Source organism: Microcaecilia unicolor, chromosome 1 (assembly GCF_901765095.1).
Source record: "Microcaecilia unicolor chromosome 1, aMicUni1.1, whole genome shotgun sequence".
Lineage (NCBI taxonomy): Eukaryota > Metazoa > Chordata > Amphibia > Gymnophiona > Siphonopidae > Microcaecilia > Microcaecilia unicolor.
Genome location: NC_044031.1, coordinates 60,804,960 through 60,830,331, shown reverse-complemented (window position 1 = coordinate 60,830,331; position 25,372 = coordinate 60,804,960). Strand labels below are relative to the sequence as shown.

General features: G+C 45.2%; 1 protein-coding gene across 1 annotated transcript; it reads left to right on the top strand.

Moving 5' to 3' along the window:
- The first annotated feature begins 628 nt into the window (after window positions 1-628).
- On the top strand, window positions 629-16,273 carry SELENON (selenoprotein N). The gene is made up of 2 exons (XM_030197785.1): window positions 629-656; window positions 14,070-16,273. Exon 2 carries the CDS (start codon window positions 14,072-14,074, stop codon window positions 15,767-15,769), a length of 1,698 nt encoding a protein of 565 aa, XP_030053645.1. The 5' UTR covers window positions 629-656; window positions 14,070-14,071; the 3' UTR covers window positions 15,770-16,273.
- The last annotated feature ends 9,099 nt before the right edge of the window (window positions 16,274-25,372 follow it).

Sequence of the window (25,372 nt, the reverse complement as noted above, 5' to 3'; positions counted from 1 at the left end):
TGTGAACCACTTGCAAGGAGAGTAGCTATTTCAGACTTGGTGATGCATGGGCCATTGTGAAATGTTTTAATCAGTATGGACATGGCAAGCCTGGAGTACTTCCATCTTTCCTTTACACACCACAAAAGAGCTCTTTAGTTCTTACTCAGTTTCATTACTGCAATGTTGTTCTCTCTGGTCTTCCTCAGGCTAAATTTTTCCCTTGCCAAGTGGCATATACCTACTTTACACTATAACAATTTTATGCATAAGCTTTTAGGGACTAAAATGCCAGAATTTTATTTTTTCTAACTTTGTTTTATCAGCTGATCCAATGAGGTTACAAAAGAGTTAAAGAGCTGACTGCCAGTCCGAGCTGAGACCGTACCATTCCACACCATTAGCAAGGGGGAGAAGCATAAGCTGCTTTTACTTTTAAACCTAGTTGAAGTTTTAAAATTTGCTATTTTCTGTTAGCAACAGTTAATTGATAAACATATGAGGGGGAAAAGAAATTTGATAAAGGAACCGAGATTTCTGTGAAGCTGGATTATTAAGAAACTGAGCTGGGCCTCCTCCTTCCCTTGCTTCCCAGTTTTGGGAGACCTCTAAGAGCTGCTGAGGCCCTGTTGTCCCGTTCCGTGCGTGTCGATGCATTGCTGCCGCGGGTGTATCAGGTGAGAGAGTGCCAGATACATTGTTTCTGGGGCCAGAGGGGTGAAATAATCCAAGCAGAGTCTTAGGCAGGCTGTAGCAGCGCTAAAGAAATATGCCCTTTCCAATTTCTTTACAATACCAGCAGCTTCTCTTTCTTCTCTCCTACTCTCAGCCCTTGCCCGCACCCACTTGCTTTTTCTTTTACTTCTCTGTGCTTACTAGGTCTTCGCTTTCTTTCTCTCCTTTAGTTCCAGATTAACTTTATGTTGGGCTTTCTAATGTCTTTACAATACCAGCTGCATCTCTTTTTCTCTCCCACTCGCTTTCACCTTCTTTATTCCCCTTTTTCTTTTGCTTGCCTCCCACCTTCTTTCACTTCTCTGTGCTCCCGTGCTTACTAGGTCTTCGCTTTCTTTCTCTCCTTCTTTAGTTCTGGATTAACTTTATGCTAGATTTAAGACAAATTATGTTTGTGAGACCTCTACCATAAACATCCCTTCACTTGTTCTGCAACCCCTTCTGCTGAGCCAGCCTCTTTCTCTAAGAACTACCCTTTTGTTGATTCTTTTTCACTAAGATTTTATTTATTTTATTTGTTGTATTTGTATCCCACGTTTTCCCACCTCTTTGCAGGCTCAATGTGGTTTACAATACATCATGGATACTGGAAATGAGAGGAGGATATACATTTGATTTTACAGAAGGATTTTGGGTTACATGGTCATGAAATATTAGATAGTGGTATTGCAGAACACATTAACATACATTAGGAATACAGATAGTGGTGTAGCAGATGCCCAACCCAGTAGTGCACCTCTTCTGAACTGGCCTGCAATGAAGCCTGACTTTACTGGTTTTCACCCCACTGTTGAAACCCTTAGGTTACAAGTCCTGCTTCTCCCACTAGCTGTCCTTGCAATTCCATCCTCTATGTCTCAGGTAGCAACATAAAAATAGCCATACTGGGTCACAACAGTGGTCCGTCTAGCCCAGGGCCGCCGAGAGACTGAGCCAGGCCTGGGGCAGGGCCGCCACCACTGAGCCCAGGGTAGAATGGTTATTGTCATCACTATTGTCCCTCCTGCCCGAAGTACCTTGGCTGGCCCTGCGGCGCCTTCCACTGCTCAGCATTGCCTGCCCCTGTGGCTGCTTTCCTCAGGTCGCACATACTCGGTCTCAAAACTGGGCATTTGCGGCCTGAGGGCACAGCAGCTGCTAGGCAGGCAATGCAAGGGCAAGCCCGGCGCCGGAGTTTTCTCTCTCCTGCTCCTGTTGGGACACGATCACCTGGGTCCTGTAAGGAGCAGGAGAGAGAGAGAAAGACCCTGGTGCTGAGCCTGGGGAATTTTGCCCCCCCCCCCTCTCTCAGCAGCTATTATCTAGCCCAGTATCCTGGTTCCAAAAGTGGCCAATCCAGGTCACAAGTACCTGGTAGAAACCCAATTAGTGGCAACATTGTATGCTATCCAGTGGTGAGTTGGGAATTTTTTAACAGGTTCTCACTCCTGGTGTAGCCAGCCCTGCAATTTGAGGGGGGGCATGTGGGGACTAGGGACAATGTGTTCCTTCCCCCCCCCCCCCCCCCCCCCCCCCGGTCCAGGCACGCTAGGCATACTTTTGCTGGTAGGGACTGTCTTTCTTCTATGTTTGTGCAGCGCTGCGTACGCCTTGTAGCGATATAGAAATGCTAAATAGTATTAGTAGGGATGCTGAGCCCATCAGCCAAATAAATGGACTACTTCCACTCCCTGCTGATTGTTTCTGGTTGTGAGCAGTATGCTACGAATTCTTGCACAAGAAATCCTGGCATGCTGCTCAGAGCCAGGAAAGCAGCGGAGAGCAGTGGCAGTCCGTTTATTTGGCTGGTGGGACTCAGTATCCCTGTCAGCAAAGGGTAAAGGAGTTCATAGATGTGAAGGGTGGCCCATCTCAAAGCTGGAGACTTACCACCACTATGCTGGAGATTGAAGGCCAGTGAGTGAGGTTTTTCTCATGAGCCCCAGCCATGTCTAAAACCAGTTCTGGCAGACAGACATTCCAAAAACTGACATAGTCTAATTAGAAAATAAAGGTTTTTTTTCTACTTTTGTTGTCTGGCCATTATTGTATTGGTCCCAGTCTCTGGTTTCTGCTTTCCTCTTTCTTGTCTTAACTGTTTTGCTAAAGTCTTCTTGTACATTTGGCACTTTCTTTCTCTTCATGTCCTCCATCTATCTTCTCTCCCAAGTTCAGCACCTCTTTCCCTCTCTGTGCCCTCTCCCTTCCTCGTTCCCCTCGATGATTTTTTTCTTCCTGTCTACCACCTCTCTTCCTCATTGCTTCCACCCAATGCAGTACCACTCTCCCACCATGCCCTTCCTGATGCAGCACCTCTGTCCCTTCTTGCCCCCACCCCTGGTGCAGCACCTCTGTCTCTCCCTACCCCTCCTTATACAGCACCTCTCTCCCTCCTTGCCCCCATGCAGTACCTGTCTTCCTCATATTGTTGCCCAGTGCAGCAAGTCTCTCCGTCCTTGACTTCCATCATGATGCAGCACCTCTCTCGCTCCTTGCCATTCCCCTTAGGCAGCACTTTTTTCCCTTCATGCCTCTGTTGATGCGGCAGCAGCAGCACATCTGTCCCTCACTCCCCCCCCCCCCCATGCAGTATCTGACTGGCTACCTGTGGCCCTTTGTTGCCCCCCCCCCCCACTACAATGCAGTATCTGCCTGCCTCATTGCCCCACCCAAACCAGCACCTCTCTGCTCTCTTCCTCTTTGTCCTCCCCCACACCTCCTTGCCTCTTCTGCCACAATTAATTTTTTTAAGCAGTGCTGGCACATGTCAGCAAGAGCAGACTGCTTCAGCCAATCCCAGGGACCTTCCTTCAGCATGTCCCGCCCCTAAAAGCTGAAGGAAGGCCCCCGGGATTGGTTGAAACATCCTGTTCCTGCTGACACATGCCAGCACAGCTTAAGAAAAAGATTAATCTCCACTGAAGAAGAGTCAAAGAGATTGGGGGAGGACAGAGAGAGATCAGAGAGATACTGCATGGGCAGTGGAAACAGCAGCAGCAGCAGAAGATGCTCAAGTGACGGGAGGAGGATGCCACCGCCAGGAGGGGACCCAAGTCACTCAAGCCCAAATTTTGGGAGCCGGTTGTTGAAGCAGCTTACTTTAACATCTGACTCCCAAAATTTGTAAAAAAATTAGCAAACGGCTCTTGCGAGCCGGCTCCAGCACACCACTGATGCTACCAGTTCCAGGGCAAGCAGTGGCTTCCACCATGCCCATCTCAATAACTAGGGACTTTTCCTTCAGGAACTTGTACAAACCTTTTTAAAACCCAGATATGCTAATTGCTGTTAACCACATCCTCCGGCAGTGAGTTCTAGAGCTTAACTATTCTTTTGAGTGAAAAAATATTTCCTCCTATTTGTTTTAAAAGTATTTCCATGTAATTTCATTGAGTGTCCTCTGGTCTTTTACTTTTTGAAAGAGTGAAAAAATCGATTCACTTCTATTCATTCTACACCACTCAGGATTTCGGATACCTCAATCCCATCCCCCTTCAGCCATCTCTTTTTCAAGCTGAAGAGCCCTAACCTCTTTAGCCTTTCCTCAGATGAGAAGAGTTCTATCCTCTTTATCATTTTGGTGGGTTCTTTGAACCTTTTCTAATTCTGCTATATCTTTTTTGAGATACGGCGACCAGAATTGAGTGCAATACTCAAGGTGAGGTCGCACCATGGAGCGATACAGTGGCATTATAACATAGCTTGCAAGCCTCTAGGACATGGACCTTCACTACCTGAATTTGTTACATATAGAGGGGCATTTTTGAAAGAAATGTTTAAGTCAGAATTTGGACGTTTTACAAAGATGTCCAAATTCCGAAGCAGGGAGAAGGTCACTTTAGAAAAAGATGGACGTCCATCTTTTGTGTTTGACAATACCATGGACATCCTTGGATTTGGACGTTTTGAATTTTGGCCATTTTCAAAAACAAAAACATCCAAGTCTAAAACGCCCAAATTCAAGCCATTTGGACGTGGGAGGAGCCAGCATTTTTAGTAGACTGGTACCCCTGACATGCCAGGACAGTAATCGGGCACCCTAGGGGGCACTGCAGTGGACTTCATAAAAAGGTCCCAGGTATACATCTGACCATTGCTCCCTTACCTTGTGTGCTGAGACCCCCAAAAGCCACTACCCCGACTGTACACCACTGCCATAGCCCCTAAGGGTCAAGGGGGCATCTATATGTTGGTACAGTGGGTTTTGGAGGACTCGCTGTTTCCTCCACGAGTGTAACAAGTAGTGGAGGTATGGGCCTAGGGCCACCTATCTGACGTGCACTGCACCTACTACTAAACTACTCCAGGGACCAGCATGTGCTGTAATGGACCTGAGTATAACATCCGAGGCTGGCAAATAACGTTCATCATCACAGTTTTGGGGGCTGGGAGGGGGTCAGTGACCACTGGGGGAGTAAGGGGAGGTCATCCCTGATTCCCTCCATTGGTCATCAGGTAATTTTGTAAGAAAAACAGGTCTAGCTGAAAAGTTGAACTTTTAGTCCTGGACGTCTTTGCTTTGTTCCATTATGGCTGAAAGACGTCCAAGTCTTAGGAACGCCCAAGTCCCGCCTTAAACACGCTTCCGATACGCCCCCTTGAGATTTGGACGTCCTTCCGATGGACTTCTGAGAAAGACGTCCAAAATGCGGTTTTGATTATACAGATTTGGACGTCTCTATGAGATGGATGTCCAAATGCCGATTTATGTCACTTTTTGGACGTCCATCTCTTTCGAAAATGAGCCCAATAGTTACATAGTATCACATAAAGATTAATATAGCCCATCCAGTCTACCCAATAAAGGGTTATAGTTGCTACTGTGTGCAGGATACCTTTCCCATGTCTTATTTGGTGGGTTTTCATCCTCTTGTTCTCACCTTGTCCATATATTTGAAAAGAGGAAATTAATATAGATGCTCACAGAACCCAAGAGTGGAGGGGTCTGTAGGCAGTTTGAATGTATACTGATTTAGGCTTCACACTCACTTATAGCATGCTGCATGGGATTGGGATGCAGGAATCACACAGAACCCACGGGGATTGAAGAAGTTGGGTACCAGAAAAAATTGGCAACTAGCACTATCCTATAAAAGGTTCTCCATGATGAGCGCTCTTTATAGAATAGCATTGGGTACCGAATTTTGCAACACGTTTTGGGCGCAATGATTGACAACAGCTGAAACCTGGTGTAAATCCCAGTGCACAAGTTAGGCACACATCCGGGGTATTCTATAAAACTGCATGCACTTTTCTAGAATTCTCCAACCCGCCCGTGCCCCTCCCGTGGCCCCACCACTTTGCAGTTACATGCGAAAACACTTAGACGCTATCCTATAACTACGTAGTGTATTTGCATTCTTATCTGTCGTTTCAGTCCCGTTTCAGCACCTTGCATCCATTAGAACACATTTCTGTGCCAGTAGTTGGGAACCATTTATAGAATTCCCCAGAAAATCTCTGGCAACATCAGAATGAGACTTGGAATGCATTGAGAGAGACAATTGGAGCACCAGAATGAGGCTTGGGATTCCCAGGACCTGAAAATCAATTCCCTTTGGTGTTCCAAAACAGCGCAGTGAATTAACTTCCCAATGAGCAATGCTAATATGCAAATTTAGGTACATTATTAGCATTGATCATCAGGAAAGCGGAAAGCGCAGGAGGATTGTTCCTGGGCATCCTACTACTATTACTACTATTTAGCATTTCTATAGCGCTACAAGGCATACGCAGCACTGCACAAACATAGAAGAAAGACAGTCCCTGCTCAAAGAGCTTACAATCTAATAGACAAAAAATAAATAAAGTAAGCAAATCAAATCAATTAATGTGAACGGGAAGGAAGAGAGGAGGGTAGGTGGAGGCGAGTGGTTACAAGTGGTTGCGAGTCAAAAGCAATGTTAAAGAGGTGGGCTTTCAGTCTAGATTTAAAGGTTGCCAAGGATGGGGCAAGACGTAGGGGCTCAGGAAGTTTATGCCAGGCGTAGGGTGCAGCGAGACAGAAGGCGCGAAGTCTGGAGTTGGCAGTAGTGGAGAAGGATTTATCCATGGAGTGGAGTGCACGGGAAGGGGTGTAGGGAAGGACGAGTGTGGAGCGATACTGGGGAGCAGCAGAGTGAGTACATTTATAGGTTAGTAGAAGAAGTTTGAACAGGATGTGAAAACGGATAGGGAGCCAGTGAAGGGTCTTGAGGAGAGGGGTAGTATGAGTAAAGCGACCCTGGCAGAAGATGAGACAGGCAGCAGAGTTTTGAACCGACTGGAGAGGGGAGAGGTGACTAAGTGGGAGGCCAGCAAGAAGCAGATTGCAGTAGTCTAAACGAGAGGTGACAAGGGTGTGGATGAGGGTTTTGGTAGAATACTCGGAAAGAAAGGGGCGGATTTTACGGATGTTGTAAAGAAATAAACGACAGGTCTTGGCTATCTGCTGGATATGAGCAGAGAAGGAGAGAGAAGAGTCAAAGATGACCCCAAGGTTTTGAGCTGAGGAGACAGGGAGAATGAGAGAGCCATCAACAGAAATAGAAAACGGGGGGGAGCGGGGAGGTGGGTTTGGGGGGGAAAATGAGAAGCTCGGTTTTGGTCATATTTAATTTCAGGTGGCGTTGAGACATCCAGACAGCAATGTCAGACAAGCACGCTGAAACTTTGGTTTGGATGCAAGGTGAGATATCAGGGGTAGAAAGGTAGATTTGGGAGTCATCAGCATAGAGATGGTAGGAAAAGCCATGGGATGAGATTAATGAACCAAGGGAAGAAGTGTAGATAGAAAAGAGGAGGGGACCAAGAACAGAACCCTGAGGTACGCCGACAGGCAGAGGGATAGAAGTAGAAGAGGATCCACCAGAGTGAACACTAAAGGTGCAGAGGGAGAGGTAGGAAGAGAACCAGGAAAGGACAGAGCCCTGGAATCCAAGTGAGGACAGGGTATCGAGAAGTATGCTGTGATCGACAGTGTCAAAAGCAGCGGAAAGATCAAGAAGAATGAGGATGGAATATTGACCTCTGGATTTAGCCAGTAATAGGTCATTGGAGACTTTAGTAAGCGCAGTTTCGGTTGAGTGGAGAGGGCAAAAACCAGATTGTAGTGGGTCAAGAATAGCATGTGAGGAGAGAAAATCAAGGCAGCGGCGGTGAACAGCACGCTCAAGTAATTTGGAGAGAAAAGGAAGGAGGGAGATGGGTCGGTAATTAGAGGGACAAGTAGGGTCGAGTGAAGGCTTCTTAAGGAGAGGTGTGACCACAGCATGTTTAAAGGCAGCAGGGACAGTCGCAGTGGAAAGTGAGAGGTTGAGAATATGACAGATAAAAGGAATAAGAGCAGGAGAGATGGCATTAAGAAGGTGGGTGGGAATGGGATCAGAGGAACAGTGGTACATTTTGAGGAAGAAAGGAGAAGTGTAGTTTCCTCAATAGTAACTTCAGGAAAGGAGGAAAGGGAATAAGGGGAAGGAGAGAGAGAGGAACAGACTAGTGGAGGGAGAGGTGGTGAGGTAGAGAAAGCAAGGTTTATCTTTTGAACCTTGTTGTGAAAGAATTCAGCAAGGGTCTGAGGAGATAATGAAGGGGGAGTTGGGGGCACCTTGAGGAGAGAGTTCAATGTGGTGAAGAGAAGTCGAGGATTAGAGCCAGGAGAGTTGGTCAGTTGGATATAATAATCCTGTTTGGCAAGTAAAAGAGCAGATTGGAAGGAGGTCAGCATGAACTTAAAGTGTAAGAAATCAGCAAGGGCCCGAGATTTCCGCCAGAGGCGTTCGGCGGAGCGGGTACAGGAACGTAGGTAGCGGATATTAGAAGTCAGCCAAGGTTGGGGTTTTGTACGCCTTACAGGGCGGGTCATCAAAGGTGCAAGAGTGTCTAAGGCAGAGGATAGAGTGTTGTTGTAAGAAGAAACAGCCTCGTTGACAGACATGGATGGTGCCACAGTAGAGAGGAGGTTTGAAACATGGGAGGATAGAGATGAAGGGTCAATATCGTGAAGATTCCTAGATAAATTAGATAAGATAGGACGGGACTGGGAGGGAGGAGATTTAAGTGTGAAAGTTATAAGATGGTGATCAGAGGAGGGAAGATCAGAGGCAAGGAAACTAGAAGGTGAACAGTTGGAGGAGAAGATGAGATCAAGACAGTGACCATTTTGATGAGTGGGGGAGGTGGAGCATAGTTGGAGATTAAAGGAGGACGTTAAAGCGAGTAACTTGGAAATATAAGAGTTGGAAGGATCATTAGCAGGAATATTAAAGTCACCAAGGATGAGAGAGGGGGAGGAAGGATCATGGAAGAAGGCAAGCCAGGCATCAAAGTCACTGAGAAAGGATGAAAGGGACTTATCAGGGGGACGATAAATGACCGCTATTCGAAGAGGCAGAGGAGAGAAAAGGCGGATAGAGTGGACTTCAAAGGAGGAAAAACAGTGAGATTGAGGTGGAAGAAGGGGTTGAAATCTGGAGGAGGGAGAGAGAAGTAGTCCAACACCGCCCCCACGGCCAGCAGGGCGAGGAGTATGTGAAAATAGATAACCGCCATGGCACAGGGCTGCGACTGAAGCAGAGTCATCAGGGCAGAGCCAGGTTTCTGTTAGGGCGCGCAGATGGAGGTGACGAGAGATATAGTGGTCCTGGATATAGGCGAGTTTGTTACAGATAGAGCGGGCATTCCATAGGGCGCAAGAGAAGGGCAGAGAAGAGGAGGGGAGTAGAGAAATAGAGATGAGGTTAGAGAGGTCGCGGTGAGATCTTTAGAGTTGGGATAATAGTTGGTGAGGGGGGCCAGGATTGGGATTGATGTCACCGGCTGAGAGTAAGAGAAGGAGTAAAAGAGAGCAGAGGAGAGTATGAGAGGTGTGGCCACGAAGGCGTCGAAGGCGAGAGGTATTTAGGTGGAATGGGGAAGGCAAAATGGACGGAAGAAAGAGGCGGAGATTAAAAGCCAAGAGGGAGGAAGAGGGTAGGAGAGAAGGTGAGGTGATGAAGTCAATGGATGGGAAGTGAGTTCCTGTAGCGGAGAGAGGTAGGGGGTGAGGGAAAAGATTAGGAAGGGACAGAGCTAGGACGAGAATGTGAATAGGGGCCATAAATGATTAAGGTACTTTAGCAACTGGAAAAAGATTAGATACAAAGAGTGGATCGGAGTGGACCTGGGTGTCACCCCGGAGAAGGCTGTAAGGATATGCAGATGAGCTGCAAGTCCTCCACAGCACCTGAAAGGCAGCTGGTGGTAGAGCTGGGCATTTCTCAGCTGAGGAAAGGTTTACCAGGGGTTAGGCTGAAGCCAGCATTCCTCCCCCTGAGGGTCGCCTGATCCTAGCCAAAAAGCACCTGGGAACTCTGTGCACTTGGAGAGAAGGCCCTGGGAAGATCGGGGTGGAACTGGAGTCACCCCGAATACAGCTGTGAGGAAATGCAGAAGGGCTGCACGTCCTCCACAGCACCTGGTGGGAGCGCTGGGCACCTAGAGCGGAGGCCCTGAGTGGATCGGAGTGGACCTGGGTGTCACCCTGGAGAGGGCTGTAAGGATATGCAGATGAGCTGCAAGTCCTCCACAGCACCTGAAAGGCAGCCGGTGGTAGAGCTGGGCACCTCTCAGCTGAGGAAAGGCTTCCTCAGGCACAATCCTCCCACACTTCTTTGAGAGGTCCGGGCTATCAAAAGCCCGGACCTGTCAAACATTCCAAGGGGCTGGAGGTCCAATAGACGCCTGGACCCCCCCTCCCCCACCCAAAGGCAAGGCCCTGGTGTCCTATTCCCCCCAAGCCCCCACACACTCCCCAGATACCGACATGGGGGGGAGCAGAGATCCGGTGGACCTCCAGCCCCCCCTTAACACCCCTCCAACTGAAGAAAGTGCTGGAGATTACTGTAGTCTGATGGCCCTGAACCCTCCCCCACCTTACCTTCAGATGCCGGAGGAGGGAGTAGCACTCCCTCCCAGTTCCGCCTCCAAAGTGGTGGTGCCCTGCCTTGCCTGCCCAGTGCATCCTGGGATGTGCTGGGCAAGGCTTCCATATCATATAAGGGAGTCCTCCCTTATATTGTATGGAGACACCCTTATATGGTATGGAAGCCCGGCCAGTGCATCTCAGGATGCACTGGACAGGGTACTGCCATTTTGGAGGCAGCGCTGGAAAGAGGAGGGAGTGCTACTCCCTCCTTCGGCATCTGAAGGTATACGGTGGGGGAGGGTTCAGGGCCGCTAGACCACCAGGTGTGGGCTGGAGGTCCAGTGATCTCCAGCACTTTTTTCTTTTTTGGGGGGGGGGGGTGTTAGGGGGGCAGAAGGTCCACCGTATCTCTTCCCCCTCACCCTGTGTCGGTGTCCAGGGGTTGTGTGGGGGCTTGGCACTAGGCCACCAGGGCTTTGTCTTTAGGGGGGGGGGGGGGGGGGACCTCCAGCCTCTTGGAATGTTTGCAAGGTCCGGGCTTTTTATTTGACAGCCTGGACCTGTCAAACAAGTTTTAGAGGATTGTGCCTGAGAGGATGCCCAGACATAATCAAAGAGGTTCATGTAACACATGAACCTCTTTGATTATAACATCACCTTATATTTGTTTCATCATCGAAGGCGACTAATGCCTCATGGTACAATGTAAGCCACACTGAGCCTGCAAATAGGTGGGAAAATGTGGGGTACAAATGTAACAAATAATCCTCCTGCGCTTTCCTGATGATCAACACTAATAACGTACCTAAATTTGCATGTTAGCTTTGTTCATTGGGGAGTTAATTCCCCGCGCTATTTTTACAGGCCTTGCCGTTGAGGGGGTCTGAGGGTCCACTGGACCCCCAGGACTGACTGCAGCCCGGACTGACAGTGACAGCCTGGCATGGACTGAGGGGGAGGGGAGAAGAATAGCATTTTAAACCTAATGCCAGTTCTGAGCTGGCATAGGGTTAAGGCACTATTTCGCCCATAAGATCAGAGCGTAGTGCTGTGATCATATGGGTGGAATACTGATTAGTATATTTAACTATAATTTAAATGAACTCTGCAATATTCAGACCCCTTTGATCATGCCACGCTGGTAAATGCAGGTGCTAGTGGCCTCTTGCGCCCGCATTTACCTTTCATCATCGGGATACCAGAGAGGCAGCTGGAGCACCAGACTGAGGCATGGAACAGTCATTGGTTGAACAGTGAATACCATCCAAAAAAAAAAAAAAAACACTGGAGGCTGTTGGGTTGGCAGGAAATGGCGGGCTGCATGTGAGTAACAGCTTTGGCTCCTGTGGGTACAGGTTGGGATGGTGATTAATTGTGAGGATGATTGAGGATGAAATGGATCTTAGAGGGTATGGGTTAGATTCCAATTAGGATGGATGAAATTTCTGTCCCTGTACAACTCTCTGTTTAAGACCAGCCCCTGCAACTTCTCCAGGCTGCTCTGGAGGAGATGTCCTTGAGGAAGATCTGGAAGTTCCTGGGAGAGGGAGTAGAGACAGACAGACAGATACTGAGGAAAGATGTAGATTCAGAGGGATGAGAAGAGATTGGAGCCATTCATGATGAGGAGGGGAGTACAGTGTGCATACAGTGAGAGATTCAGATAGCCTGCTGACTTCTGACAATCTAATGTAATTAGTTTGCTTCTGCCAGCAAACCGCAAGGGCCCAAAACATCCTAGATAAAGAGAATCAGAACAAAGTCTGGGAACAACAAGCAGAGGCAAATATGCATGATCAAAGATATAAACTAAAACAATTACATTTTATCAAAAACATAAGTAAAGAATTTACTATATAAAAAAAAGACTTCAATGAGCAACTCAAAAGCAGTTAAGAATTTTGAGATTTTAGATCTATAGGTAAGAGTATTTCATACTACTATAATACCATCTGATAACTAATAGGACTTTCCAGTAGTTTCTCATAATGTACTCCTATCACGGGAGAGGTAGAATAAGAATGTTCATAGCCTGAGATATTCTAAGAAAACAGATGAATTAAGTATTCAGGACCAGAATCCCCAAACTTTTTATGAACTGGACAAGCTAATTTGAACATGATATACACTTGTACTATTAACCTGTACAGGTGGATTGATCTAAAGGTTCTGCCAGCCACTAGCCTTCCATAATTAAAAAATGCCGAATGACAGCTCTGTCTAGCCCCAGTCTCACCTTTTGTCTTCCATCTTCTGTATTTCCATCCCTCCATTTTTGTTTTCTCCTCTGCTATAACTATGGGAATTGAAGGAAGCATATCTGGACACTTGTTTTTTTTCCCCCCCAGTTCCTGCAATTTATTGGTTCTGGAAACAAATTAAGCCAATGCAATATGGGGGCAACAGTTCAGAAATGCCATCACCCTCACTGGTTGTCTTGAGGGGAGAAGGGCTATGTTCCTGGATCCTCTTGCCAGACCTATGGGTTGTAATGATCACTATCAAACATATAAACGGCGAGTGACCGTACTCACTCGCAAATGCGCAGTAGAGACTTCCCTGTCTGTCCCGCCCCCGCGTCAATACGTGATGACGGGAGGGGCGGGACAGAGAGGGAAACTGCGCCGCCGAGGTAGCTACCCCTCCCCCCCCCCACTCGGAGTCGCCGCCGCCGCCACCCCTCCACCCATCCCGGGCCCCTTCTTCCCTTCTGAACTTACACATCCATTCGCCGAACGTAGCAACGCACATCAGCTGAGCTGCCCCTTCCTTCTCTGCCTGTGTCCCGCCCTTGCTGACGTTACGTCACAGGAGGGCGGGGCCACAAGCAGAGAAGGAAGGGCCCACGGCAGCTCAGCTGATGTGCCTTGCTGCGTTTGGCAAACGGATGTGTAAGTTCAGAAGCGAAGAGAGGGCCCGGGCCGGGTGGAGGGGTGGCAGCAGCAGTGGCGGCGGCGACTCTGAGGGGGGGGGGAAGCGGTGGTGACCTCGCAGGGGGGGGGAGGAAAACTCCAATACCAGCCCGTTTTTACGGGCTCAACGGCTAGTACTATACTAAAATGCTTCTAGCCCACTTTATCTCCACCATAGTAGGTTCAAAGTAGATTTTGTAAAAATGCAGATACATGAAAAGAAAAAAAAAATCCCCAGAAAATCCCCAGAATTATCATTCTACAACTTCATAACATTTCTTAAACAAATAATATTTCAATAACTTCTGAAAACTGATATATGTAGGAACAAGACAAATATTTAACAGCAGACAATTCCAAACTTTCACTGCATAAAAAGAAAAAAAATTCTCATAAATGGACCTGTATTTTAGACCTTTAATAATAGGAAAAGTCAAAAGCAACCTTACTTTTATTCTTTCATTCTAGTGGCTTGCCTTTTTTCTCCTTCCTATCTTATGTTCATATCAGTTTTAGAAAGCAATTGTTTATGTCTAAGGTTTCATACTTATTGTTTTTGTTTCCAAATTCCACCTTTTCAGAAATGCCAGACGATCTGAGAAAAAGGAGAAAAGATACTGAGCGAAATAATGCAGCATCTCAACAGGCTGTGGGCAAAGAAAAAAGCCAGGACAAAATGGTTGTCAGAAGTGTGTATTTGTATAGACACCCTAAGTTATTTCTCACTTTTCTCCTCCTTCCTGTGATCATGGGGGTGAAGTATTATTGGGATCAGGAGATGGTAAAACAACAGGAGGCAGCTTTGAGGTCCTTGGGGACTGAAGGCTTTTTTCTGTTTTCTTCTCTGGACACTGACAAGGACATGTACATCAGCCCCGAGGAGTTCAGGCCAATAATAGAGAAGCTGATGGGTATCTCCCCTACTTCTGTCTATAATGAAGAGGAGCTGTCAGATCCCAATGGAGAAACACTCTCTGTGACCGCTAAATTCCAACCGCTTCTCATGGAAACTATGACAAAGAGCAAAGATGGTTTTCTAGGAATCACTCGCACTGCTCTTTCAGGTCTGCGAAACTGGACAGCTCCGGTGATCCCTACCAGTGTGTTCTTTGCTAGAGAGTTTAAAGCTTTCCTGCCCCCAGAAGACATAATGGAATTGGGCCATTCATGGTGGATTATCCCCAGTGAACTGAGTATCTTCACAGGGTTTCTGTCAAATGATCGGTTCTACCCTCCGACTCCCAAAGGGAAAGAAGTGATCATCCATAAACTGCTGAGCATGTTTCACCCCCGGCCTTTTGTCAAGACCAGATTTGCCCCTCAGGGAGCGGTAGCATGCATCAGAGCTATCAGCAAATTCTACTATGACATTGCATTCAGGATCCATGCTGAGTTTCAGCTAAATGAGCCTCCAAATTTCCCTTTCTGGTTCTCACCCGGGCAGTTCAGAGGCCATGTTGTTCTTTCAAAAGATGCCTCGCATGTCAGATATTTTCAGCTTTTTGTTCCCAACAACAGGTCCTTAAATGTGGACATGGAATGGTTATATGGAGCCAGTGAAAGCAGCAACATGGAAGTTGACATTGGCTATCTTCCTCAGATGGAATTAGAAGCTTTGGGCCCATCCACCCCCTCAGTGATCTATGATGAGAGTGGCAATGTGGTTGACAGCAGAGACCCTTTGGGAGAACCAATCCAGTTTGTGTTTGAAGAAATAAACTGGCAGTCAGAAATAACTTGGGCTCAGGCTGCTGAAAAACTGGAGATTTCTATGTATCCGTTCAAGAAGGTAGCGTATCTTCCCTTTACGGAAGCCTTTGACAAAGCAGCGGCCGAAAATAAATTGGTGCATTCCATCTTGCTGTGGGGTGCCTTGGACGATCAGTCGTGCTGAGGTTCAGGGCGAACTCTCCGGGAGACCGTCCTGGAGAGTTTGCCCATTCTAGCTCTGCTGAACGAGAGCTTCATCAGCACCTGGTCTTTGGTGAAAGAGTTGGAGGAACTGCAGAGCGGCAAAGATGAAAAACCTCATGCCAAGTTAGCAACTCTTCATTTGGAAAAATATAACTTTCCTGTGGAGATGATGATATGTCTTTCTAATGGAACAGTAGTCCACCACATGAATGCCAATGACTTTCTAGATATTACATCCTTGAAACCTGAAGAAGTGGAGAGCAGTCTGTTTAGCTTCTCAACAAGTTTTGAAGACCCTTCCACTGTCACGTACATCAAATTCCTGAAAGAAGGACTAGAGAAAGCAAAATTATATTTTCAGCCTTAATTTTTTTTTAACCAATAAATCAGGCCACTGCCTAGTGAAGGCCAAAGATATCAGTATTTTTCTACTTTCAGACAAGGCATCTGATATGTGTCTCAATGTTTTGAGAACCATTTCAAGTTAAAAAAAATATTAACCAATTCTTAATTTACCTTTTTTACTTTATGTAATTTAGATCAGATCCAGTCTGAATGTAGTGACATAGTAGTTACAACAGTGTTTACTGAAAGTCTCAAAAATGAAATGTTAAGATTTAATAGAAAGCCTTGACTACTGACAAAGCACAAATATTTTACACTTCCAGTTTGGTTTTAGTTAAAACACCAAGTTAAACATGTTGTTAAGGTGCCTGATTTGACTAGGGAGAACTTCAGAAACTGTGGGTTGGGATCCCAAATGGGGTCACGACCTGGTGGGCTGTCCATAGGTGCATCATTGTTTGCACCTCTGGGGTCACACAGTTTTATTTGCCTGCGATCATGGGGTTATGGCCACAAAACGATTGATAAGTTCTACTACTACTACTATTTAGCATTTCTATAGCGCTACAAGGCATACGCAGCGCTGCACAAACATAGAAGAAAGACAGTCCCTGCTCAAAGAGCTTACAATCTAATAGACAAAAAATAAATAAAGTAAGCAAATCAAATCAATTAATGTGAACGGGAAGGAAGAGAGGAGGGTAGGTGGAGGCGAGTGGTTACGAGTCAAAAGTAATGTTAAAGAGGTGGGCTTTCAGTCTAGATTTAAAGGTGGCCAAGGATGGGGCAAGACGTAGGGGCTCAGGAAGTTTATTCCAGGCATAGGGTGCAGCGAGACAGAAGGAGCGAAGTCTGGAGTTGGCAGTAGTGGAGAAGGGAACAGATAAGAAGGATTTATCCATGGAGCGGATAAGCACTGGATTATGGCTTTTCTCCCTTTGTTTGTGCCAGGGATTCTTTACCTGTAGAGTTCACATGGGGTATTGGGAATGATCTTGAAATCTGAGGCAATTTATTGAAACTTTCTATACTAAGTGAAGGGCAACTATTGGGATAGTTATTGTTAGTATGACTATGTACTGCTATAATTTTAGCAACATATCAGCACTGTTAGCAGCTAATAGTTAGGGACATAGGTAGCTGTCAGTAGTCACTTGTGGACATGTGGTTTAAGAAGGAGGTGTGAGGATTTATTCAACATTTAAAAGGGATGTGGGAACCAAAAAAGTTAAGAACCCCCCCCCCCCCCCCCAGTCTATGGGAAAACACTTTGTTAAAGCAAAGGGTGATATGTAGTACTTCTTCCAGGCCTCCTGGGTGCCCTTTCAGGCTTCCAGAAGGGAGAGTGGAACCCTGATGAAGCTAATGCCATACCAGCTGGTTTGAAGTGTTGTCAGGATGAGAACTGCCAGGTGACTCTAAGGAGCCCTTTTACTAAGCTGCGCTAAAAAGTGGCCTGTATTGTAACTAACGTGTGGGTTTCCCATAGCTGTAAAATGGCCACATTTTCCATTTTAGCAATAATGGCCATGCGCTAATTTTCCCATTAGTGCATGGCTATTAATGCTTGAACCCTTAACTACACTTATTTTTTAGGGGTTAAGGGCTTAAATGCTTAAAATTGGTTAACGCATGGCAGTGTAGCGGCACTAACCAATTACTGCTGAGCATGCCTACTCTCCACCCCCAAACACGCCCCCAGCACTAAAAAATAAAATTCATTTTTTAGTGTGTAGGAAGCCAAAACTGATAGTGGGGTTTTAATCTGCAGTAAGCATGTGTTAGTGCTTACTGCAGCTTAGTAAAAGGACCCCTAAGTGACTAGTTTCTGAGTTTATGTCCCAGTGCATTGTGGTATAGGTAGTTCTGCTTCTTCCTTCTGTAGTCAGCCTTAGTGGCATCAGAATGTACAATAATAGAGTGTGTGTGTGGGGGGGGGGGGGGGGGGGGGAGTCAAAAGCCAGGGCTGGTCTAATGTAAAGGTCAGTTGTCTGCTTTACCAGAGACCACCATTTTATAATGAGGTGATGATTTTGTATAGATCTGATTTTGTTCTGAAAATGTGATGACACCTTTACTGTTTTGTTAAATTTGTAATGGTAATTTGTACTGATTTCAGATAGTTGCATTTCCAAAATGAAATCTTGCTGGTTTATGGCTCCTGACAAACTATGACACTAGGCTTCATCATTTTTTTTTCTTACATTTGTACCCCGTGCTTTCCCACTCATAGCAGGTTCAATGTGGCTTACATATTATATACAGGTACTTATTTGTACCTGGGGCAATGGAGGGTTCAGTGACTTGCCCAGAGTCACAAGGAGCTGCCTGTGCCTGAAGTGGGAATCAAACTCAGTTCCCCAGGACCAAGTCTGGAAATTGCTGTCTAAAAGGTTTACAAATACTGGTTTGTTGCATACCATGTCAGAAATCACATAACGGTGTCTTTCCTATAGTGCATTTATTTCAGAATATAAACTTACTTTATCTTCAGTATTTGATGTCAGAGGGGCAATAGCAAAAATATTTAAGGCCATATATACTAAACATTTTTCCTATAAATGCAAATGGGGGAAAAACCTTTTGAGTATGCCTGGCCTTTATTTTGATACTTGTGCAATTATGATGGAATTGTGTGAATAAGAACATAAGAATAGCCATACTAGGTCAGACCAATGGTCCATCTAGCCCAGTATCCTGCTTCCAACAGTGGCCATTCCAGGTCACAAGTACCTGGCAGAAACCCAATTAGTAGCAACATTCCATGCTACCAATCCCAGGGCAAGCAGTGGCTTCCCCTATGTCCACCTCAATAACAGACTATGGACTTTTCCTCCAGGAACTTGTCCAAAACTTTTTTTTAAACCCAGATATGCTGTTACCACATCCTCCGGCAATGAGTTCCAGAGCTTAACTAGGGCATTTGATAGTTTGTGTTCCAGAATGCTTCACATTCCTTGAAGTGGTGTGGGAAATACTTTTTCCACACCACTTCAAGGAATATTGAATGTATAGCTAGTAGGCTTTTGCCACAGTGCATGTTGAATTCAGGCAAGTGGCTATTTGACAAATAAATGGAAGTAGTCCTGGTAAGCAGGCATGGGGAAAGTAGGGCTACTAGAGGGCCCCATATTATGAGGGGGAGCCATGAGTATGAACTTGTAGCTGCATTTTCTCTGAAAATGTGTACGAGTTCATATGCATGAAGTCTAAACCGAGAGTGGCCACCTGTAAACTTGAAAGGAAACAGATTTTTAAATCCATTCTCTTTCTTGTTGGGAAACAGAGATACTAGTAGTAAGCTGGAAAGCAGGTGCTGTGTAGACAGGTTTGTGACCATTTACAATGACTCTAATCCATTTCTTTACGGAGAGGGTGGTGGATGCATGGAACGGCCTTCCAGCAGTGGTGACGGAGACAAGGAGTGTGTATGAATTCAAGAAAGCATATGAAAAGCACAGGGGATCTCTAAGGGAAAGGAAAGGATTGTAGAGCTTATTTGCTAGATGGGTAGACTGGATAGGCCATGTGGAATTTATCTGCTGTCTGTTTCTGTGACGAAGGCACACCTAGCCTGTCAAGTTTACAGGATTACCACAATAAATATGTATGAGAAATTTGCATCCTGGAAACCCATTATATGCAAATCTGTCCTGTATATTTATTGTGATAATTCTGAAAACCCAACTGGCTTGGTGTGTCTAAGAGAGGGCTGGGAAGCACTTATCTAGAAGTTGACTATTGACACACTACAGTTCAGACTGAGTTAGAGTGTTGTATTTGAATAATATTTTTATGATTATTTTCTATATTGCTCGTGCACTTTAATAATTAGAGGCATCGTTTGGTCTGCTACTTATTTCCCTTTGTGGAGGTGATTCACAAGCAGGAAAGACTATTCTGTGTGAGGGAGAGACGTAGAGAGGAAAGGGCTGAATTGGGGGCAAGTGAGTAGAATTATTACAGTAGTACTGAGCAAACCTGTTCACACTCACCTAACGGAAACAACTGTCAGCTAAGGTAAACTGCTAGTTTAACGGTGAGGGCTTATGTGTATATACAGGGGTGCAGTCACACAACCAGAATAACTTTGGAGTAAGGAAAAGCAAATCTAGTACAAGAGCTCTTGCTTCGGAAGGTGTGAAGGGTGGGTAGATCAGACTATTAGGCTAAAGTCATCCCTAGATAAGGATCCCTGGAGCCAACCTCCTTAGCTGCTCAGTGTAATTCTAAGTCGAGGCGATAGGGATGTGTGTTTGTTTTGGCGGTGGTGGTGGTGTGTGTGTTGGGGGGAGGGGAACGATGAAGGCCATAAAAATGGTGCTCATTCAACATATTGGCCACTGCTGCAGTATTAAGAGGCATGTCTACAAATTAAAAAAAAGTCAGTGGAGGTGAAACGTCTCCTTGAGTGTTCTAAACTGTGCCAGTTTATACTTTCAAAACAAAATAAAATAATGACATTCTTGAGCTGCGGACATGGTATCTGGAGATATAACCCATTATTGTCTTCATGTTGCACAGTGCATGTTTGGCTGCAGTCTGCCATTACATTTGTGTTTGGGGAGCCTTAGGATCTTGATTCTGGGAGTCTCACTGCCTTTTGAGCCCTGGTTAGTGAATCAGGCAGCCACCACGGGCACACAGTGCTCTGATATACGCAGCAAGAACATGGGATATAAAGGAATCCTTTTACCAATCTGCAGTAAAAAGTGACCTTAGTATACCCTTATGTGGTTCTTTCTCAAGGCCATTTTTACCACAGCCAGAAAATGACCAATTTTCCTAATTTCTGAATTAACAGCCGTGCTTCAATTTTGCCATTAGCGCACGGCCATTAATCGAAATTAGTGTGTGAGCACTTAACTGCCACCCATTTTGTAGATGGTAAAGGCTCGTGCTAATCCTGTGCGGTAGTATTTTTAGCACACGCTAAATGCTAGAGGTGCCTCTAGGAATATATGGGCATTTCTAGCGTTTAACGCGTGTAAAATGCTACCGCGGCTTAGTAAAAGACCCCCTAAGTGATTAGTACAGAAACACTCACGCTCTGCCCCCCCCCCCCCAGACACACTCCCTCCCAGAAAAATTACAAAATATTTTTTGACGCACATGGCTCCAAAACTTACCACAGGATGCTTGTAAGCGGTAAGCCATTTTAACTTGTGGTAAGTGCGCACACACTAATAACTAATTTCAAGATAGACATGCTGAAAAGCAGAAAGTTGTTTTCATTATACACTCTTTTGCCTCACCATCTTTTTGAGGGAGCCACAGTATGTTGACGTGAAGCACTACCAAAAGCAGCTGTATTAGCTGTACTGAAGCACTGACCTCTGATACCTCAGCTCAATATAGAATGTGCTGTTCCATCTCTTCCAGATGGCGGGGTGTCACATGTTGGATTTTCAAGAAGGAACCAGTATTATGAATGCTTATTTTGTGAACTTATTGTGTAGGTAGATTGTATTCATGTTTTTTTTTATGCATTTCTATTACTGAAGAAGAGGGATGCACCTATTTTTTTTTCTGGATTGCCTGTATTTTGTGATAGTCTGATCTTAAAGTTGTTTTAAAGGGACCAGACTTGATTTCTGACAGCCAAAACTCAGATGAGAAAAAAAATGCATCTCGTTTTTTCTGTCTATGAGATGTTTGTATATACACAGATATTTTTTAACCATTTAGTTTTGTTTTATCCTGTTTGACGTTTTCATTGCTTTAATGTTTCCATAGTGTATCAAAAAATACTCCATGCTTAGAGCAACATTTTTGTCCTTCATTTTCTTTATGGTTTATTAGAATTTTTATACCGCCTTATTTGTATAAACACTTGGAATTATGTATGGTACACTCTCTCTTTAAATTGAGGACTGTGTAGTAATCAGAAAAAAGAAATTTCCTTGAGTGTTTAACTATGGGCACCTTTTACAAAGCTGTGCAACCATTAGCGGTGAAGCCCATGGGAATCAGATGGGCTTCTTTGCGTTTAGCGTGCCATTAATTGTAACACAGCTTTGTAAAAGGAGCCCTATATTTATTTTTCTTACCCGTTGCTATTTTCCAACAAGGTTGTTGTACTTGTTTGATTTTGGTTTGAAATTACATTTTTTAAATGCCTTTTTTTTTTTTTTTTAAGAGTCACCGGAAACTTGTCTATGTTGACTTTCTCGGCCAAGGAATGTACCTAGGCCTGTATGCCCTGCTAGGGAACTAACAAATAAAAGTTATTACTGCTGTTATTTTTTGAAAGAGTTGTATTTCATTTCCCTTTTTCCATAGATGAAAGAGGCGTGGTTGTGTGATTGTCATTCAAGAAAAATCCTTACAAGACCTTTGAGACCACTCCGCCACTGACTCTGTGTGACCTGGGACAAGCCCCATTTACTTCCTAGTGCCTGCAAGATCCAGCTGAAAGCAGGGGTTGGTCATAGTCCGATTTTCAGAAGTCAACAAAATGTAAATTGTGGGGCGCATTTATTAAAGCACTTCATGCACTTTAATAGCAAAAATGAATGCATGGTAAGTGCAAAAGCTGGACGCTAATTTTGGGCCTTGCAGATACTGCACAGAAAAGATTTCTCCTGTGCATTGTTTATTCACAGCGTGGGTGCTCTTAAGGCCTACTCTTAATACAGTTTGATTGGAAGAGGCTGCCTGTAGGACGGACTTATTTGGACTGTTCTGGGTCATCTTTGGATCTGAGAGGTTCTATGAGTGAGTGTTTGTGGATAGCTATCTAACTAATGTGTGTGTGTTTGGGGTCAGCTGTGTATGGTGTATTGTTGCAAGAGGGGGAAAGAAGTGTGTATATGTGAAGGAGAGAGGTGAGAATTAAGAATTTCAGTGTTATCTGCTTGTCAGGGGGGGGGGGGGGGAGGAGAGACTCCCTGGAGGTGTTACTTCCTTTAGATATGGTATGGAAATGGAGTGAATTCCCCCAGGTGGTTGTTGGGATGGGAAGTGAGTGGAAGGAAGGAAGTCGGATTAGTTATATTTGTTTATGGTGGGGGGGGCTGGTTAGTCTCTGATGGGGGATAAAACTTTATGCTTTTTGTCCCATAATGTTAAGGGACTTAACTCACCTTGCAAGCTGGGTTTGATGTTTAAAGAACTTTTTCTCTTACTGGATGAGGTTTGTTTAGTTCAGGAGGCCTACCTCTTGAAGGTCAATGAGAAATAGGTGTATCACAAACACTATCCACTTACCTCCTGGGCTTCTAACCAGAAGGAGCAGGAAAAAAAGGAGGGGTAGGATTCTGTTTGCGCAGGGGTTGCAGGTTGAGGTTAAGAGGGATGAGAAAGGTTGTTTTCTGATGGATGTGGCTAGTAATGGAAAGGTTTTTATGGTGGTAAATGTATATGGTTCTAATGGGGGGTCAAGGTACCTTTTTTCACAGCTGTGCGCAGGAGATTTTGCATTTTCAGGAATAACATTTGATAGTGGGGTGGAGTGATTTTAATCTGACGATGGCACCTAGACTGGATAATACGGGTGGGGAGAGGACTGTATTGTAGGGCTGATAGGAAGATTTTTCATAGGTTCCTTCAAGATCTTAATTTAGTGGATAGCTGGTGGGAGACTAATGGTTCCTCGTGGAATTACACTTTTTACTTCCCAGCGCATGGTAGTTATTCTTGCATTGACTTGGACAGGGGCCACTTTGTGGTGCATAAGCAATTTACTATTGAGGTGATCATGTGGTCTGACCACGCTTCTGTCTGGGTGGAGATTGGGGAGGATTGAAGGGTGAGAGGAGCATTCTACTGGTGTTTGAATGACAGTTTCTTGGATAATCTGCTGATAGCCAGCAAGGTTGAATGCCTTATCCAAGAGTATTTGGAGATTAATGATACAGAGGAGGAGACAGTGGAAGCCCTTTGGGAGGGACTAAAGGCTACCATGCGAGGTCATCTGATTGCTATAGCTATACACAGGAGGTATATATACCAGATGGAGGAGCAGCGCTTAAGGCACCTCCTCCATAAGTACATACAGTAAGTAATGCCACACTGGGAAAAGACCAAGGGTCCATCGAGCCCAGCATCCTGTCCACGACAGCGGCCAATCCAGGCCAAGGGCACCTGGCAAGCTTCCCAAATGTACAAGCATTCTATACATGTTATTCCTGGAATTGTGAATTTTTCTGAAGTCCATTTAGTAGTGGTTTATGGACTTGTCCTTTAAGAAACCGTCTAACCCCTTTTTAAACTCTGCCAAGCTAAACGCCTTCACCACGTTCTCCGGCAACGAATTCCAGAGTTTAATTATGCGATGGGTGAAGAAATATTTTCTCTGATTTGTTTTAAATTTACTACACTGTAGTTTCATCGCATGCCCCCTAGTCCTAGTGTTTTTGGAAAGCGTGAACAGACGCTTCACATCTACCTGTTCCACTCCACTCATTATTTTATATACCTCTATCATGTCTCCCCTCAGCCATCTCTTCTCCAAGCTGAAAAGCCCTAGCCTCCTTAGTCTTTCTTCATAGGGAAGTCATCCCATCCCCGCTATCATTTTAGTCGCCCTTTGCTGCACCTTTTCCAATTCTACTATATTTTTCTTGAGATGCGACGACCAGACATTGGAGATGCGTCATAAGAAAAAACCTAGAAATAGGGGGTTATCCCATCAACTAAATGAGGTGAGAGGCTGATGGAGTGGAGGAGTGGCCTAGTGGTTAGGGTGGTGGACTTTGGTCCTGGGGAACTGAGGAACTGAGTTCAATTCCCACTTCAGGCACAGGCAGCTCCTTGTGACTCTGGGCAAGTCACTTAACCCTCCATTGCCCCATGTAAGCCTAATTGAGTCTGCCATGAGTGGGAAAGCGCAGGGTACAAATGTAACAAAAAAAAATTATGAGATTTGGAGCTTGTAGGTATATTTTCCTGCTATCTTGCCTTTGCTGGTCAGAGGCCTGTTTAAGCCTGAACCATCTTTTGCTAAGCTATTATGGATTCTACAGCCTGTGGCCTGAATACAATAGAAATCAGCTTTCTACAAAGGAAAATTACTTTTTGGCACAGCTGTGCTGCTGACTTCATCAAGGACGTATGTCTACGTGCATTGGCCATCCACCTTGTCTCCTGGGAGCATGTGAAGGAGTGAACTTCTCAAGAACAGTGTCCTCGGTAACAATTATGAACAATGAAAATTTTTACTGCTGTAATTGCCTATTGCTTATGTTTGATCTATTCTTACTGTACACCGCCTTGAGTGAATTCCTTCAAAAGGCAGCAAATAAATCCTAATAATAAATAAAATAAAATAAATAAATAAATGGAGGGGAGCTTGCTACAATCAGGCTTGTGACTGATAAGTTATTCTAGCTGGATGCTCACAAGCCCTCTTTGTCATGACCGTGGGTTATCTGCAGGACAGAGACAACCGGTTGGTGATTGGTCCATGTGTCATCTGACTGAGAGCAGAGCCAAGGATGGGGGATGAGAGAGAAAGATAGAAGATTGGAAAGACTGAGGAACTGAGTTCAAGTCCCACTTCAGGCACAGGCAGCTCCTTGTGACTCTGGGCAAGTCACTTAACCCTCCATTGCCCCATGTAAGCCGCATTGAGCCTGCCATGAGTAGGAAAGCGCGGGGTACAGATGTAACAAAAAAAAAAAAA